At 39.0% G+C, this 13,918-nt stretch overlaps 2 protein-coding genes across 2 annotated transcripts; one reads left to right on the top strand and one right to left on the bottom strand.

Moving 5' to 3' along the window:
* Positions 1 to 4,339: 4,339 nt before the first annotated feature.
* LOC135475592 (complement C1q-like protein 4) lies at positions 4,340 to 6,273 on the bottom strand. Its single transcript, XM_064755518.1, has 2 exons — positions 6,180 to 6,273; positions 4,340 to 5,103 (listed from the first exon to the last, which is right to left on the bottom strand). The coding sequence occupies exons 1-2, from the start codon at positions 6,271 to 6,273 to the stop codon at positions 4,340 to 4,342; spliced, it is 858 nt and encodes a 285-aa protein (XP_064611588.1).
* Positions 6,274 to 8,938: 2,665 nt separating this feature from the next.
* On the top strand, positions 8,939 to 10,906 carry LOC135475591 (complement C1q-like protein 4). Its single transcript, XM_064755517.1, has 2 exons — positions 8,939 to 9,041; positions 10,143 to 10,906. Exons 1-2 carry the CDS (start codon positions 8,939 to 8,941, stop codon positions 10,904 to 10,906), a joined length of 867 nt encoding a protein of 288 aa, XP_064611587.1.
* The last annotated feature ends 3,012 nt before the right edge of the window (positions 10,907 to 13,918 follow it).

Here is a 13,918-nt window from a genome sequence, read left to right as displayed (position 1 = left end):
TGTACAGTTGTGGCATATGTCTGGATATACTCCTCTGTTTGAGAAAGGACCGATATCTTTGTGCAAGAAAAATAACGTATTTTCTTTGAAGCTCATCAAATACCTTTCGCACAGTGAGATCCTTCAGAACATGTTTGGCTGTCCCATGAGCATTGGTATTGGCATGAGGATTGCATACATAACCGTATTCTTTACAAATGTAAGCCAGTTGTAATTGTCTGAGGGTTCTACCTTCTCCCGTTTAGACCAATTTTTTTTGCAAAGATTTCAACCTCCGCAAGGACAATTTGTCATATTATCTATCATATCTGTACGTCACAAGTGGAAATGTTCGTCCGCGGCTTGCCAAATGTCGGTGGTACATCAGGAACGCCGCCTCACTCTATCCATAAAACTGAGCACGATCGTAAGATAGGTAAAATATTCTTTTGTAAACAATAATAAACAAGGATAAATAATTAAACAAATTGTTGTTCCTTTGAGAGATGTGGTTTCAAGTTTCAGACATGCTATACATCATATATAGCTCTATTTCAAAAACATTGAATAAAACAATCAAATCTGTAACTTTTACCGTAAAATGCCAAACGCGACGTGTCTACTAATGTCACTTGTGTGCAGTGAACAAAACACGGAGAACGAGTTTAATCTTGAAAAAGGTTTATTTTCCAGGTTAATGTAATCAACATGACATCGAAAACTGTTACATGGTGGCTCTAGAGAACATTTTAACACAAGAAAGTTTGTTGAAAGTTGATCATCACCTGCATGCAATAAACAAAACACTCCATCTCCTCCGAGTCTTCCAAGCCTTCCGAGTCCACCAGCACCTCCGAGTCCTGCACCACTATCACGTGCACCTTCCTGGTCAGCTCTTGCAGGAACCTGGCGCCCTCCTCTACCAAAGGGACCTACAAACGGGAAACCAGATTGGGAAACAGACATAGTATGAAAGAAGCACTGAGGAATGAGACGCATAAAAATGAACATATTGGTGCGAATTATGTATATGAGCGGCCATCAAAGACTAATCAAGTCATTTACCTGGCAGCTTATTACCTGAAGTCGATGTGCATTCCGAACGAGACGACTGTTCCCTCTGGGAACAGAACTCAAACAGCTGTATCCAAGATTTTCTCCAGATCAGAATATGTTTTAAGAACTGATTTGCTTCGTGATAACATAGTTTAAGTTAAAATAACCTAATGAAACGATGTGTCCGTTTTTGGAAGAGCTGAAGAAGGTTTGCTAGCCTAACACTAACTACCCAAAGCCCTGGAGGCTATACCATGGTGATAAATGTTATCACCTCACTTCAATGGAGCAGTAATAACAAACTGTAGCCATTCCAGGTGATGTAATGTGCATGCTGCGTCTTTTAGCACGAAAATCAGTTGATTTGGTGTTCAGTTTTCAAAAAGGTTGACAACATCTACACCTAAACTGTCTTCTGTCACTGATGTTGGGGCCCAGTCATCGACTCTGCGCTGTTTTATGATGTAATGTGTGCCATAATTGTGGGTTGTAAGCCAATAGAAAGAAAACGACTGAGAAAGTAATCTGTGTGATTGTGTTCTTTGCACAACTGCAGTCAGCTTCTAAATTTAGCTTGCCACTGTTTACATGTGCTAAGTTTAGGGCCTGCTGTCTGCCTCTACCTTAGAATGTTCCAGAATACGTTCAGTTCGGTGCCTGTTTGTTTACATCAAGTGTTCAGGAATTTTCTTATTCTAGACAATTCCGCCAGATCATTCTGTTAAATATGACACATATATTATATTATTTCAACATAAAGGTTGTATTAGATTAACAGGATATTATGTTGTATTATGTTATAATAACACAATACAACAGATTTTCCGTTCAAGTTAACAGATTTATTTTTGAGTACGACGCTTTCAACACAAACCGCATGAGAAAATCTTCTGTGAAAGACATCTGATTTGTAGTTTATACTCAAGCAGTTTAAGATTAACTGGCGTAAGTGGGCTCCAAGAACCATACTGCATGCTTGTAATCCGCAGTAATTTGGAATACTGCACTTTTACATCTATCCCTGGCGATATTTCCTCAGCAATATTCAGTTCGTTCAGAGAAACTTCCACGGTGACACACATTATGGTCCGGAAAACCCACTTCAAAATCCAAACAAATAACTACATTGTATTCAATATATTTTAAATACAGTTTTTCATGGTGTTGCGTATAAAATGTAATATCTGAGCTTTTTGTTTAAATGTGTTGTTGTTCACTACCTAAAGAAGGAACAATGAGCGTTGATGCTCATCGTCCACACTCATCGCCGTATTCCATTCATTTGACACCTGTATGTTATTTTGAATTTATCCTTGGAGTTTTTTATGACTTAAGATGTCCATTTTAACGGTTGGAAATTGAAACACGTATGTCTTCCCAAACGATCAGTGGTGGTTTGTGTGCGAATGTATTGTTAACGTCTGATTACACGCATATACGAATGTGCATAAATCGTTGACATTTTCTTCACAGATGTCCATTTGGTGACCGAGCTTACAGCTGGTATGCGAATGCTCTCCTAGCGACTGTGGATTAGCACAACAATGTCCACAACTATTGACTGAATGCCCATTTAACAGCTGTTGAGTGGTATCGGAATGTATACTTAACAACTGATGATTGGTATTGGAATGTATACTTAACAGCTGGTGATTGGTATTGGAATGTATACTTAACACCTGGTGATTGGTATTGGAATGTACACTTAACAGAATAAATTTGGTCTTTGTACAAATAAAGGACCATATTAGATGTACGAAATCACCCAAAAGGAGAGCACAATTGGTACTCATCGGAATAAATATACACCGTTGATATATATCACCTAATTTCACATAAGTGTTCTTAATGAGAAATTCATTGAACTTTCTGAACAACGAATTACCCTTATGAATGGTGACCCTTGTATATAGTTGAACTGGAGAAAGCTTTGTTGCCTTTCAAGTGACGCAGCGGTGACCGGTTTTATTAAACACCAATACAATTAGTGATAAAATTGTTTCAATTAAATCCGTGTAAGGAATAATATTATAGAGAGTGGAAAAATTCCAAGTAGACATAGGTTGATACGATATATGTATTTGAGCGTCTAGTTCTTCAGTGAGAAGTGTGCAGGTTTTAAGAACGGTTCTGCAGTTGTGTTGGGGATTGATGCATTTTTGGAATTTTTGTACAGTTGTGGCATACGCACAGATATACTCCTCTGTTTGAGAAAGGGCTGATATGTTTGGGCACAAGAAGAATAACGTTATTTGTATGAAAGTCATCCAATACCTTTCGCACAGTAAGCTCCTTCAGAACTTGTTTGACTGTCCCATGACCACTGGTATTGGTAAGAGGAATGCATACACAACTGTATTCTTTACAATTGTAAACCAGTTGTAAGTGTCTGAGGGTTCTACCCTCTCCCGTTCAGACCACTTTTTCCCAAAGTTTTCAAGCTACAAAAGCACAATTTTCTTATTGGTTCTCAAATTATATACCCTATCTATACGTCACAAGTGGGAATGTTCGTCCGTGGCTTACCAAAGGTTTACACCAGAGAACTTCGTCTCACTTTATCCATAAAACTGAGCACGTTCGTAAGACAGGTAAAACATTCTTTCGTAAACAATGAGAAACCAGGAAAAACAATTAAACAAAGTGTTGTTTCTTTGAAAGATGTGGTTTCAAGTTTCAGACTTGCTCTACATCATATATAGCTGTGTTTCAAAAACATTGAATAAATCAATCATACCTGTAGCTTTTTCCGTAACATGCTAAACGTAAAAACGTGCCTACTAAATAAATCATCATCAATAAATCATCACCTGCATGCAGTAAACAAAACAAGGACAATGAATTGGTTCTTGAAACACGTAGTTTATTCCCAGTTTAACATAATCAACATGGCAGCGAAAAACTGCTATATGTCGGTTCATAAGTGTAGTTATGAATCAAAGCGTTGGGCGTGGTAAGATGACCTTGTTAACTTTTATGTCTAGCTACTTTCACAATTTGCATGCACTTTACGGGATTTACGGGAATTACAAACAACACTTTCGATGCATAGACATTATCTACCACTCTTTGAAAGTACGGGAGTAGCCAATAAGTTATACGACAAAGAACATTTACCAATGGGGTGCTGTATAAAAGAGGTGTTTTAATATGATTAAATATGATCAGCATGACTTTGTAAACTGCCAATGGACTGTGTTAAACAACGGATTAAATTTGTTTAATTTCATGAAAATGAATTTGGACGTGAAGGATTTATGTGCTTTAGGACTGTCTTTCTGGGAAGTCAAACAAGAAATATGGTTCAGCGTCTTCCGTAAGGTGCCGGTGTTGCTCGGGAGACTTTTAGATCCGTGAATCTACCCGGTTTAACAAGAGACACGCTAAAGCTACAGAAACCGTTATTCTCACAGCCAATGATGGTTCCTTCACGACCGTTAACACTGAGCTGGTCAAACTGGTCAAGGTAGAGGACGGCGGAGTTGGAGGCCGTGACACAATCACCTTCTGCCTTGGCCGAGTTGACGACTTCTCCGTTCTGGGTCAGATCCACATGGGCCTCCTTGGTGCTGCCTTTCTTGCTTTGTACGTGGTAGTTGATGGAATAGATTCCTGGCACAGGAGCAGTGAAGACGCCATATTCTGTGTTGTACCCGCCATTGATGTTTGTGATGATGTTGTCAAAGCCAACAGGTGCGGGTTTATAGAAGTACTGGTCAGTGGTTCTGACCACAGATGTGGCCACGGCGTCCTGAGGGTTGACGTATACTTCCGGCTGAGGCAGGGGAAGTCGGTCAGAAGGTCTACCTGGTTGGGCACCTCCGACTCCGGCAGCACCTACTCCCATTCCATCACCTCCAGCATCTACAATGCCTCCGGACCCACCAGCACTTCCAATGCCTCCGGGCCCTCCAGCTCCTCCGAATCTTCCAAGGCCTCCGAGTCCGCCAGCACCTCTGACTCTTCCAGCACTTCCGAGTCCTGCACCACCGTCACGTGCACCATCCTGATTAGCTCTTGCAGGACCCTGGCGCCCTCCTCTACCAAAGGGACCTTCAAACGGGTAACCTGATTGGTAAGCAGACATAGTGAGAAACAAACACTGAGAAATGAGACGCATAAAAATTAACATATTGATGCTGAATTATGCACATGAGCGGCTATAAGAGACCACCAAGTCATTTACCTGGCAGCTTGTTACCTACAGTATGTACTCAGTCGCTGTATATTCTAAACGAGAGGACTGTTCCCTCTGGGGCAAGGTAACACATGCAGAGCTCAAATAGCTGTATTGAAGATTTCCTTCAAATCTGAGTATGTTTCAGAACTGATTTGATTAGTGATGAAATAGCTTAAGTTAAAATAACTAAATGAAACGATGTGTCCGTATTTTGAAGACCTGAAGAAGGTTCGCTAGACTAACACTAACTATTCAAAATCCTGGGGCTATACCATGGTGACAAATGTTATCACCTCACTTCAATGGAGGAGTTATAACAAAGTGTGGTTATTCCAAGTTAAAAAGGTATTATATAGCCTAAACATGGTCAAGGGTTTCTGTTGTATATTTCTGTGCTTTCATTTTAACATGGCAGCAAATTAATTCCCACGTAAAGTATCTGTTAAACAGTAAATAGCTGAAACCTGAGTCTAATTTTTACAAAGCACAAAATGTTTTAAAGCTTAAGGAATGAATCTGTATCTTAGATAATTTACATATACGTTCTATCTTACGGTCCGTTATCTAAAGGTGGACCAGATCCATCCGTCTGACCGCTTTCGTTGATTAAAGAGCGTCGATCTCAGGGCATGCAAGCAAGACTGGTTCGCTTGGTGATAAATATAATGTGACTTGGTGGGGTTTGATGTTATGCTGTCTTCCGCATGGTGCTTCAGTGGGGGCAGCACATTGACACTATGGACTCACACTACTACAAGAAGACGCAGTATATATATGCACACGTAATGGCTGTTTATCGTCAAATGATAATAGCAATAAAGTATTGCTAAATACGACGTAAAACCCAAAGCATATATAAACATACCCCCTTTTAAACAACTTTTTAGTTATTGTCTTTGTAATGAAATAATAATCATTGTATAACATTCTCCACGGCATGATATGCCTGACAGGTAAACCTTACCTGGACCATGGTTGTAGTAAGGTGGAGACCAACCACCGAATGCAGGAATGACGAACATACAGACGGCCACCGTGACAAGAGTCAGAGACGTCATGTTTGTAGGCTGATCTGAGGTCTCCCAAGTAGTTCTGTCTCCGAAAAGTCTTGTGTAAAGCTGCTCCCCAAGCGCTGTGTTGTCTCCGGTACACCTGGTCTCTTATATACACGCTGAGTAAGGTGAGAACCACATAAGTTACCTTGAGGAATGTTTTATTTGCAATATGGGCTTCGTTATTAATGAAAAGAAATGAGAAAAGAAACAAGGTTTAGTGTTATATAATATGCAGTTTTTAAATAATGGTTACATTATTGTATCAATCTTATTTTTTCATTTTAGCCGTATGCTACTATATTGATTATACCTGAAAACAGGAGATTACACGTCTTCTGTTTTCATTCTTATATGGAGTGTTTGCTTTTTGATTCTCTTCAAAAAGAAGAATTTCTTGACGTATGAGATGATTTCTTTGTGCAGCCTTCGTATTTCCATATGAGATTTAATAATAATTTCTTATTTGTTGAGTGTGTGTCCCTGTCAGTGTAATTAGGATACATGCTGCTCTTAGCGCCTATTACCATGAAATCAGATGATTTGGTGTTGGGTTTTCAAAACGGTTGACTACATCTGAACCTAACAAGTCTTCTGTCACTGATGTTAGGGCCAAGCCATCGAGTATGAACCGTTTTAGGGTGTAATCTGTGTCATAATTGTGGGTGGTGAGCCAAAACAAATAAACCGACAGAGGAAGTTTACTGTGTGATACGACAAAGACGGACCTTTGAAAGAAGTGCTGATGAAATTAAAATAACCTTATTAACTAATAATAACAAATTCAAGGCATCACCACGCAAATGTAAAAGGTTTCACCAGCTTTCGACCAACATGCCGGGACCATAGTGAAACCCTTTTACATTTACTTGGTAATGCATTGACTTCATTGTTATTACTGAACCCCTTACAATTACGAGCCTTAAGTAATATATGACCTTACACACTCTTTATAAAATCAGACAGTTCATGATCTCAAAGGTTTGTTAACAAAAGGTAGAAAGAAAAATTCCCTCCGTATATAAATTGTGGTAAGAAATTGGTGTCGGAAAATACAAACAAGGTTTTCTTGTAATAGATGTAATGGAGATCAATGTCAGCATCTGTAAAGTATAGTGATCTATAATGTCTGACTCATCACCTGAACTGCTATATTACATTCTGTCAGTCAATGTTTAGTATGAAAAAAACGAGCTCCCGTCTTGCTACTTTTTAACAATTAAGGACTAAATTTTCAAAAATTAAATTAAATGAGAGGAACGCACATAAAGTTAACACCACATCAGGTTTCCCTTATCCTTTTTTACGCTTCTCTCCCTTAAGTTGTTTTTCCTACACTACCGAATGAATTATGAGACCACCAAAAGGAGAGCACAACTGGTACTCATCGGAATAAATGTACACTGTTTATATATGGTATCACCCACTTTTATAGATTAACACCACATCAGGTTTCCCTTATCCTTTTTTACGCTTCTCTCCCTTAAGTTGTTTTTCCTACACTACTGAATGAATTATGAGACCACCAAAAGGAGAGCACAGTTGGTACTCATCGGAATAAATGTACACTGTTTATATATGGTATTACCTAATTTCATAAAGTTAACGTTCGTCTCATTTAATTTAATTTGAAAATTTAGTTCTGATTATTGAAAAGTATCCAAAAGGGAGCTAGTGTTTTTGTACTGAACATTGACTGATACAATATAATACAGCAGTTCAGTTGATGAGCTGCTTAATTCAGATATTATACATCATTATACTTTACAGATGCTGACATTGATCTCCACATTGCTCAACATCTATTACAGGGAAACCTTGTTGTATTTTCCAACAACGATTTCTTACCACAATCTATAAAATCACAGCATATTTCTTTTTACCTTTGCTTAAAAAAACTTTTGAGATCTCGAGCTGTCTGATTTTATAAACAGTTTGTAAGGTCGATGTTTTCTTTTCGTCAACACTTACCCGTCATTGTCGTATCACACAGTATGCTTCCTCAGTCGTTTTATTTCTTTTGGCTTACAACCCACAGTTATAACACAGATTACATCATGAAACATCACAGAGTCGATGACTAGGCTCAGTATCAGTGTAGATATAGTCAACCTTTTTGAAAACTCAACACTAATTCATCTGATATTGTCGTAATATGCGCTAAGAGCAGCATACATGTTAATTACACTGACAGGGACAAACATTCATCAAATAAGAAAGTATTATTAATTCTCATATGGAAGTACGAAGGTTAAACAAAGAAATCATCTCATACGTCCCGAAATTATTATTTATAAAGATCATCAAAAAGCAAACAATCGGTATAATGATGAAACCAGAAGACGTGTAATCTCCTGTTTTTAGGTATAATCAGTATAGTATCATTTAAGCCTCAAGTTAAAAATAAGCACGATCCCATAACGTAATCATTGATTTAAAACTGCATATTAGATAACAGTAAACCTTGCTTCTTTTCTTATCTCTTTTCAATAACATCAAAGCGTATATTGCAAATAAAACATTCCTCAAGGTAACTTATGTGGTCCCCACCCTACTCAGCGTGTATATAAGTGATCAGGTGTACCGGAGACAACACAACGCTTCTGGGACAGTTTTACAGAAGACTTTTTGGAGAATAATTACTTGTGAGTCCTCAGATCAACCTACAAAGATGACGTCTCTGACTCTTGTCACGGTGGCCGTCTGTATGTTCGCCATTCCTGCATTCGGTGGCTGGTCTCCATATTACTACAAGCATGGTCCACGCGGCTCAGGTAAGGTTCAACTGTCTGGCATATCATGGCGTGGAGAATGTTATACAATGATAATTATTTCATTACAAAGATAATAACTGAATAGCTGGTTAAAAGAACGGTATGTATATGTATGCTTGGGTTTTACGTCGTACCTAGCAATACTTTATTGTTATTGTCATTTGACGATGAAGAGTCATTACGTGTGTGTACATATACGGCGTCTTCTGGTGGTAGTGTGAGTCCACGGTGTCAATGTGCTGCCCCCACTGAAGCACTATGTGGAAGACAGCATAACATCAAACCCTACCAAGTCACATATACTAAACACTGCTCCAACCAGTCCTGTTTGCATGCTCTCAAACTGAAGCTCTTTAATCAACGAAGCGGTCAGACTTATGGATGTGGTCCGCCTTTAGATAACAGGCCGTAAGATAGACCATTTATGTAAATTACCTAAGTTACATGCACGTTCCCTCAGTTTAAAACATTTATGTTATGTAATAATTAGATTTAAGTCTAAAATATTTACCGTTTGACAGATACTTTACGTGGGCATTAATCGCACCCAAGGGGTAAGAATTTGCTGCTAAATGAAAATGAAATAATAGAAATATACAACAGAAACCCAAGACCATGTTTAGGCTATATAATACTTTATGACCTGAAATAGCCGCAGTTTGTTATAACTGCTCCACTTTAGTGAGATGATAACATTTATCACCAAGGTATAGACTTCAGGATTTGAGGTAATTAAAGTTAGGCAAGCGAACCTTCTTCAGGTCTTCCAAAAACAGACCCATTGTTTTATTAGGATATTTTAACTTATTTAACTATTTTATCACCAAGCAAATCAGTTCTAAAAGATATTCTATTCAGTTCTGAGGGAAATCTTACGTACAGCTATTTGAGTTCTGCATGTGTTACCTTGCCCCAGAGGGAACAGTCCTCTCGTTAGGAATGCACGTCGACTGAGTACATACTTCAGGTAAGAAGCTGCCAGGTAAATGACTTGATTGGTCTCTTATGGCCGCTCATGTACATAATTCAGCATCAATATGTTAATTTTTATGCGTCTCATTTCCCAGTGTTTGTTTCTCACTATGTCTGCTTCCGAATCAGGTTTCCCATTTGAAGGTCCCTTTGGTAGAGGAGGGCGCCAGGGTCCTGCAAGAGTTGACCAGGATGGTGCACGTGACGGTGGTGCAGGACTCGGAAGTGCTGGAAGAGTCAGAGGTGCTGGCGGACTCGGAGGCCTTGGAAGATTCGGAGGAGCTGGAGTGCCCGGAGGCATTGGAAGTGCTGGTGGGTCCGGAGGCATTGGAGGTGCTGGAGGTAATGGAATGGGAGTAGGTGCTGGCGCAGTTGGAGGTGCCGGACAAGGTAGACCTTCTGACCGACTTCCCCGGAAACTGCCTCAGCCGGAAGTATACATCAACCCTCAGGACGCCGTGGCCACATCTGTGGTCAGAACCACTGACCAGTACTTCTATAAACCCGCACCTGTTGGCTTTGACAACATCATCACAAACATCAATGGCGGGTACAACACAGAATATGGTGTCTTCACTGCTCCTGTGCCAGGAATCTATTCCATCAACTACCACGTACAAAGCAAGAAAGGCAGCACCAAGGAGGCCCATGTGGATCTGACCCAGAACGGAGAAGTCGTCAACTCGGCCAAGGCAGAAGGTGATTGTGTCACGGCCTCCAACTCCGCCGTCCTCTACCTTGACCAGTTTGACCAGCTCAGTGTTAACGGTCGTGAAGGAACCATCATTGGCTGTGAGAATAACGGTTTCTGTAGCTTTAGCGTGTCTCTGGTTAAACCGGGTAGATTCACGGATCTGAAAATCCCCAGAGCTGTACCAATGGACAAATGGTAAATGATCTTTGTCGTATAACTTGTTGATCACTCCCGCAGTTTCAAAGAGATAATGTCTATGCATCGAAAGTGTTGTTTGTAATTTGTATTTCCCGTCAAGTGCAAGAAAATTGTAAAGTTGTTACACACAAAAGTTAAACAAACATCTACCACGCCCAACGCTATGATTCATAGCTACACTTATTTCTCATCAACTTCAACAAACTTTTGTGTGTTAAAATGTTCTCTAGAGCCGTCATGTAACAGTTTTCGATGTCATGTTGACTGTATTAATTTGAAATTAAAATATCCTTTTCAAGACTTAATTCGTTCTCCGTGTTTTGTTTACTGCATGCAGGTGATGATTTACTTATTATTCTGTTAGGTGCGTTACGTGTGTCATTTCACGGTAAAAGCTACAGGTATGATTGATTTATTTAATGTTTTTGAAACAGACTTATATGATGTATAGCATGTCTGAAACTAGAAACCACATCGTTAAAGGAAACAATACTTTGTTTTAATTATTTTTCCTGGTTTTTGTTATTGTTTACTAAAGACTCGTCTACCTATTCTACGACTGCGCTCAATTTTATGCATGAAGTGAAACTGGTGTAAACCCTTTGGCAATTTACTGACGAGCATTCCCACATGTGACATACAGATATGCACAACGTATTGGTGCTAAAGAACTGGTCTTCAATGAACTTTTGACTGCGCAAAACGGCAATACAAGGAACATCCAACGCCAAAGGAATAAAAAAGAGTAAACAATAATTTAAAAAGGTTTCCTGGTGGTGTTTCTTTATGAATGAAAACAAATAAAGCGGCTTTTTTTGGTGTGAATAATTAGAGTGAATCATGAAGATCTCCTAAAACGTTCTAAAGTTGCATCCGATATTCGTATTCCAGTCTACACCCGGTAATGGTAAAATATACCAATCCCACTGATTGTAAAATATACCAGTCCTCACCCACTAATGGTAAAATATACCAATCTTCATCCGATGATGGTAAAATATTCCAGTCCTCATCCGCTGATGGTAAAATATTCCAGTCCTCATCCGCTAATGGTAAAATATTCCAGGTCTCATCGGCTAATGGTAAATAATACCAGTCTACATAGGCCAATGGTAAAATATACCAGTTTTTATCCGTTGATGGTAATATACAGCAGTTTCCGCCAGTTAATGGTAACATATACAAGCTCTCACCCTCTAATGGTAAAATGTACCAGTCCTCAGTGGGTAATGGTGAAAACTAAATCAGTTGTCAAGAATTATAATGGACATTTGTATATATACAAGTTGTCAGCAGTATATTTCTCTGCAGGATGTGACCCGTTGGCAACCTAACATCTAGTCAATAACACGATATTAACACAACACAGCTGTTCAGGAAAGTTGGGAGGAAGTTAAGAAAGTCGATTCACAGCAACATAACTGTGAACTATCCTGTAGGTTTGCCTAAAACAACCATATTGCATACACGCTCCACGCACAGTATTCTATGAACTTCCTCTTAAAATATTGAGTAAAGTGATCACAAAAGTAACGTCCAGTTCTACACTTTCTGTTTCAACATACGAGAGTCCATATAAACATAATTCTTACTAATACACCGAACACATTGCATCCAAGAGATATAATTGCGCGTCTAAGAATACATCTGGGCGATACAGTTGTGACTGTGCATCGTCAGACTTTAGTTTCAATCCCTGGTAACAAAATAATGATGATAGGTAGGAAATATTCAGAGCCGAGAAACATAAATATAAGAGCTAATTAGAAAATTGTCTTAACAAAAAAATTGGTTTAAAGGGGAGAAGGTAGAACCTTCAGACACTGACATTTGGTTCAAGGTTGTAAAGAAAAAGGTTGTGTATCCAATCCTTCATACGAATACTAATGCTCACAGGACAGTCAAACAAGTTCTGAAGGGCTTTACCCCGCGAAACGTACTTGATAACCTTTATACTGATGACTTTCAGATTATTCTCCTTGTGCACAAATCTCCTCTTATTGTTATATTTACTGTAAGAACTATTCCCATCAGGTTCTTGTAGAGGAGCTTAATATCAATACAACAATCGCCACAACATCAACGTATTGTATAACAAACCATACTCTGGAGAAAACATCAGCCCTTTTTCAACCAGAGGGATACATCCGCACATATGCCACAATTCTACAAAAGTAAATCCCAAGACCAAGCTCGATTTACGGCGGAATCTGGAAGCTGTACCACCCAACTTGTAGTTACTCTCTTAACGAAGGTATTGCAAAAGTACAGTCAGAAAAAAACTAGTTCTGTACAACAGTGTTACGACCCAAACTGTCTGTATTATAAAGAGATGGCTTGATCGAAATACACGACAGTTTAGCCGCACAAAAAAGTAACCAAAACAATTTATTTTACAACAATTTGTTAGCTTTAACAAGAACAGATAATAAGACTTATACAAATACTAAAGTACTTAAGTTTAACAAGAAAGGATAGCAGTATCTATATAAATACTAAAGTACTTACGGTATCAAGACGCATATATTCCACAAGATATACCACACAGGCATAAATGCTCAGAGGCAAATTCACAAGAGGGAAAATCCACAGTATAACTGAGTGTATGACGAAATATACACAAAATTCAACGGACAGGGTCCGTGTACTAATAAGCACTGTGTATACAAGAGCACAAATTAAACATACAAGTTCAGACTGAACAAGTGCTCGGTGGAGATAGGATATAACAAAGCCAAAGGCTATAAAGACACCAAAATTCAGCACAAAAGGCCTACTAAAGTAATACACAGCAAAAGTATCCAAACTCTCAATAATTCTCCTTTCTCCTCCCCTTTTGACCTGCTTTCATAGGTCTTATATAGCCTGGTGGAATTGTCTAGAATAAGAAAATTCCTGAATACTTGATGTAAACAAACAGGCACCGAACTGAGCGCATTCTGGAACAGGGCGGGGCCTCCGTGGCTCAGTCGGTTAGCGCGCTAGCACAGCGTAATGACCCAGGAGCCTCTCA

This window comes from Liolophura sinensis, chromosome 9 (genome assembly GCF_032854445.1).
Source record: "Liolophura sinensis isolate JHLJ2023 chromosome 9, CUHK_Ljap_v2, whole genome shotgun sequence".
In the NCBI taxonomy this organism is placed as follows: Eukaryota; Metazoa; Mollusca; class Polyplacophora; order Chitonida; family Chitonidae; genus Liolophura; species Liolophura sinensis.
This window is presented reverse-complemented; position numbering and strand designations above follow the sequence as displayed.

What these genes read in the sequence shown, in the direction of transcription:
- LOC135475592 (XM_064755518.1), bottom strand. Translation starts at nt 6,273, where the DNA reads ATGACGTCTCTGACTCTTGTCACGGTGGCCGTCTGTATGTTCGTCATT. An exon ending in TTACTACAACCATGGTCCAG is followed by an intron (nt 5,104 to 6,179) that starts GTAAGGTTTACC and finishes CTTACCAATCAG; the next exon opens with GTTACCCGTTTGAAGGTCCC.
- LOC135475591 (XM_064755517.1), top strand. Translation starts at nt 8,939, where the DNA reads ATGACGTCTCTGACTCTTGTCACGGTGGCCGTCTGTATGTTCGCCATT. An exon ending in GCATGGTCCACGCGGCTCAG is followed by an intron (nt 9,042 to 10,142) that starts GTAAGGTTCAAC and finishes CTTCCGAATCAG; the next exon opens with GTTTCCCATTTGAAGGTCCC.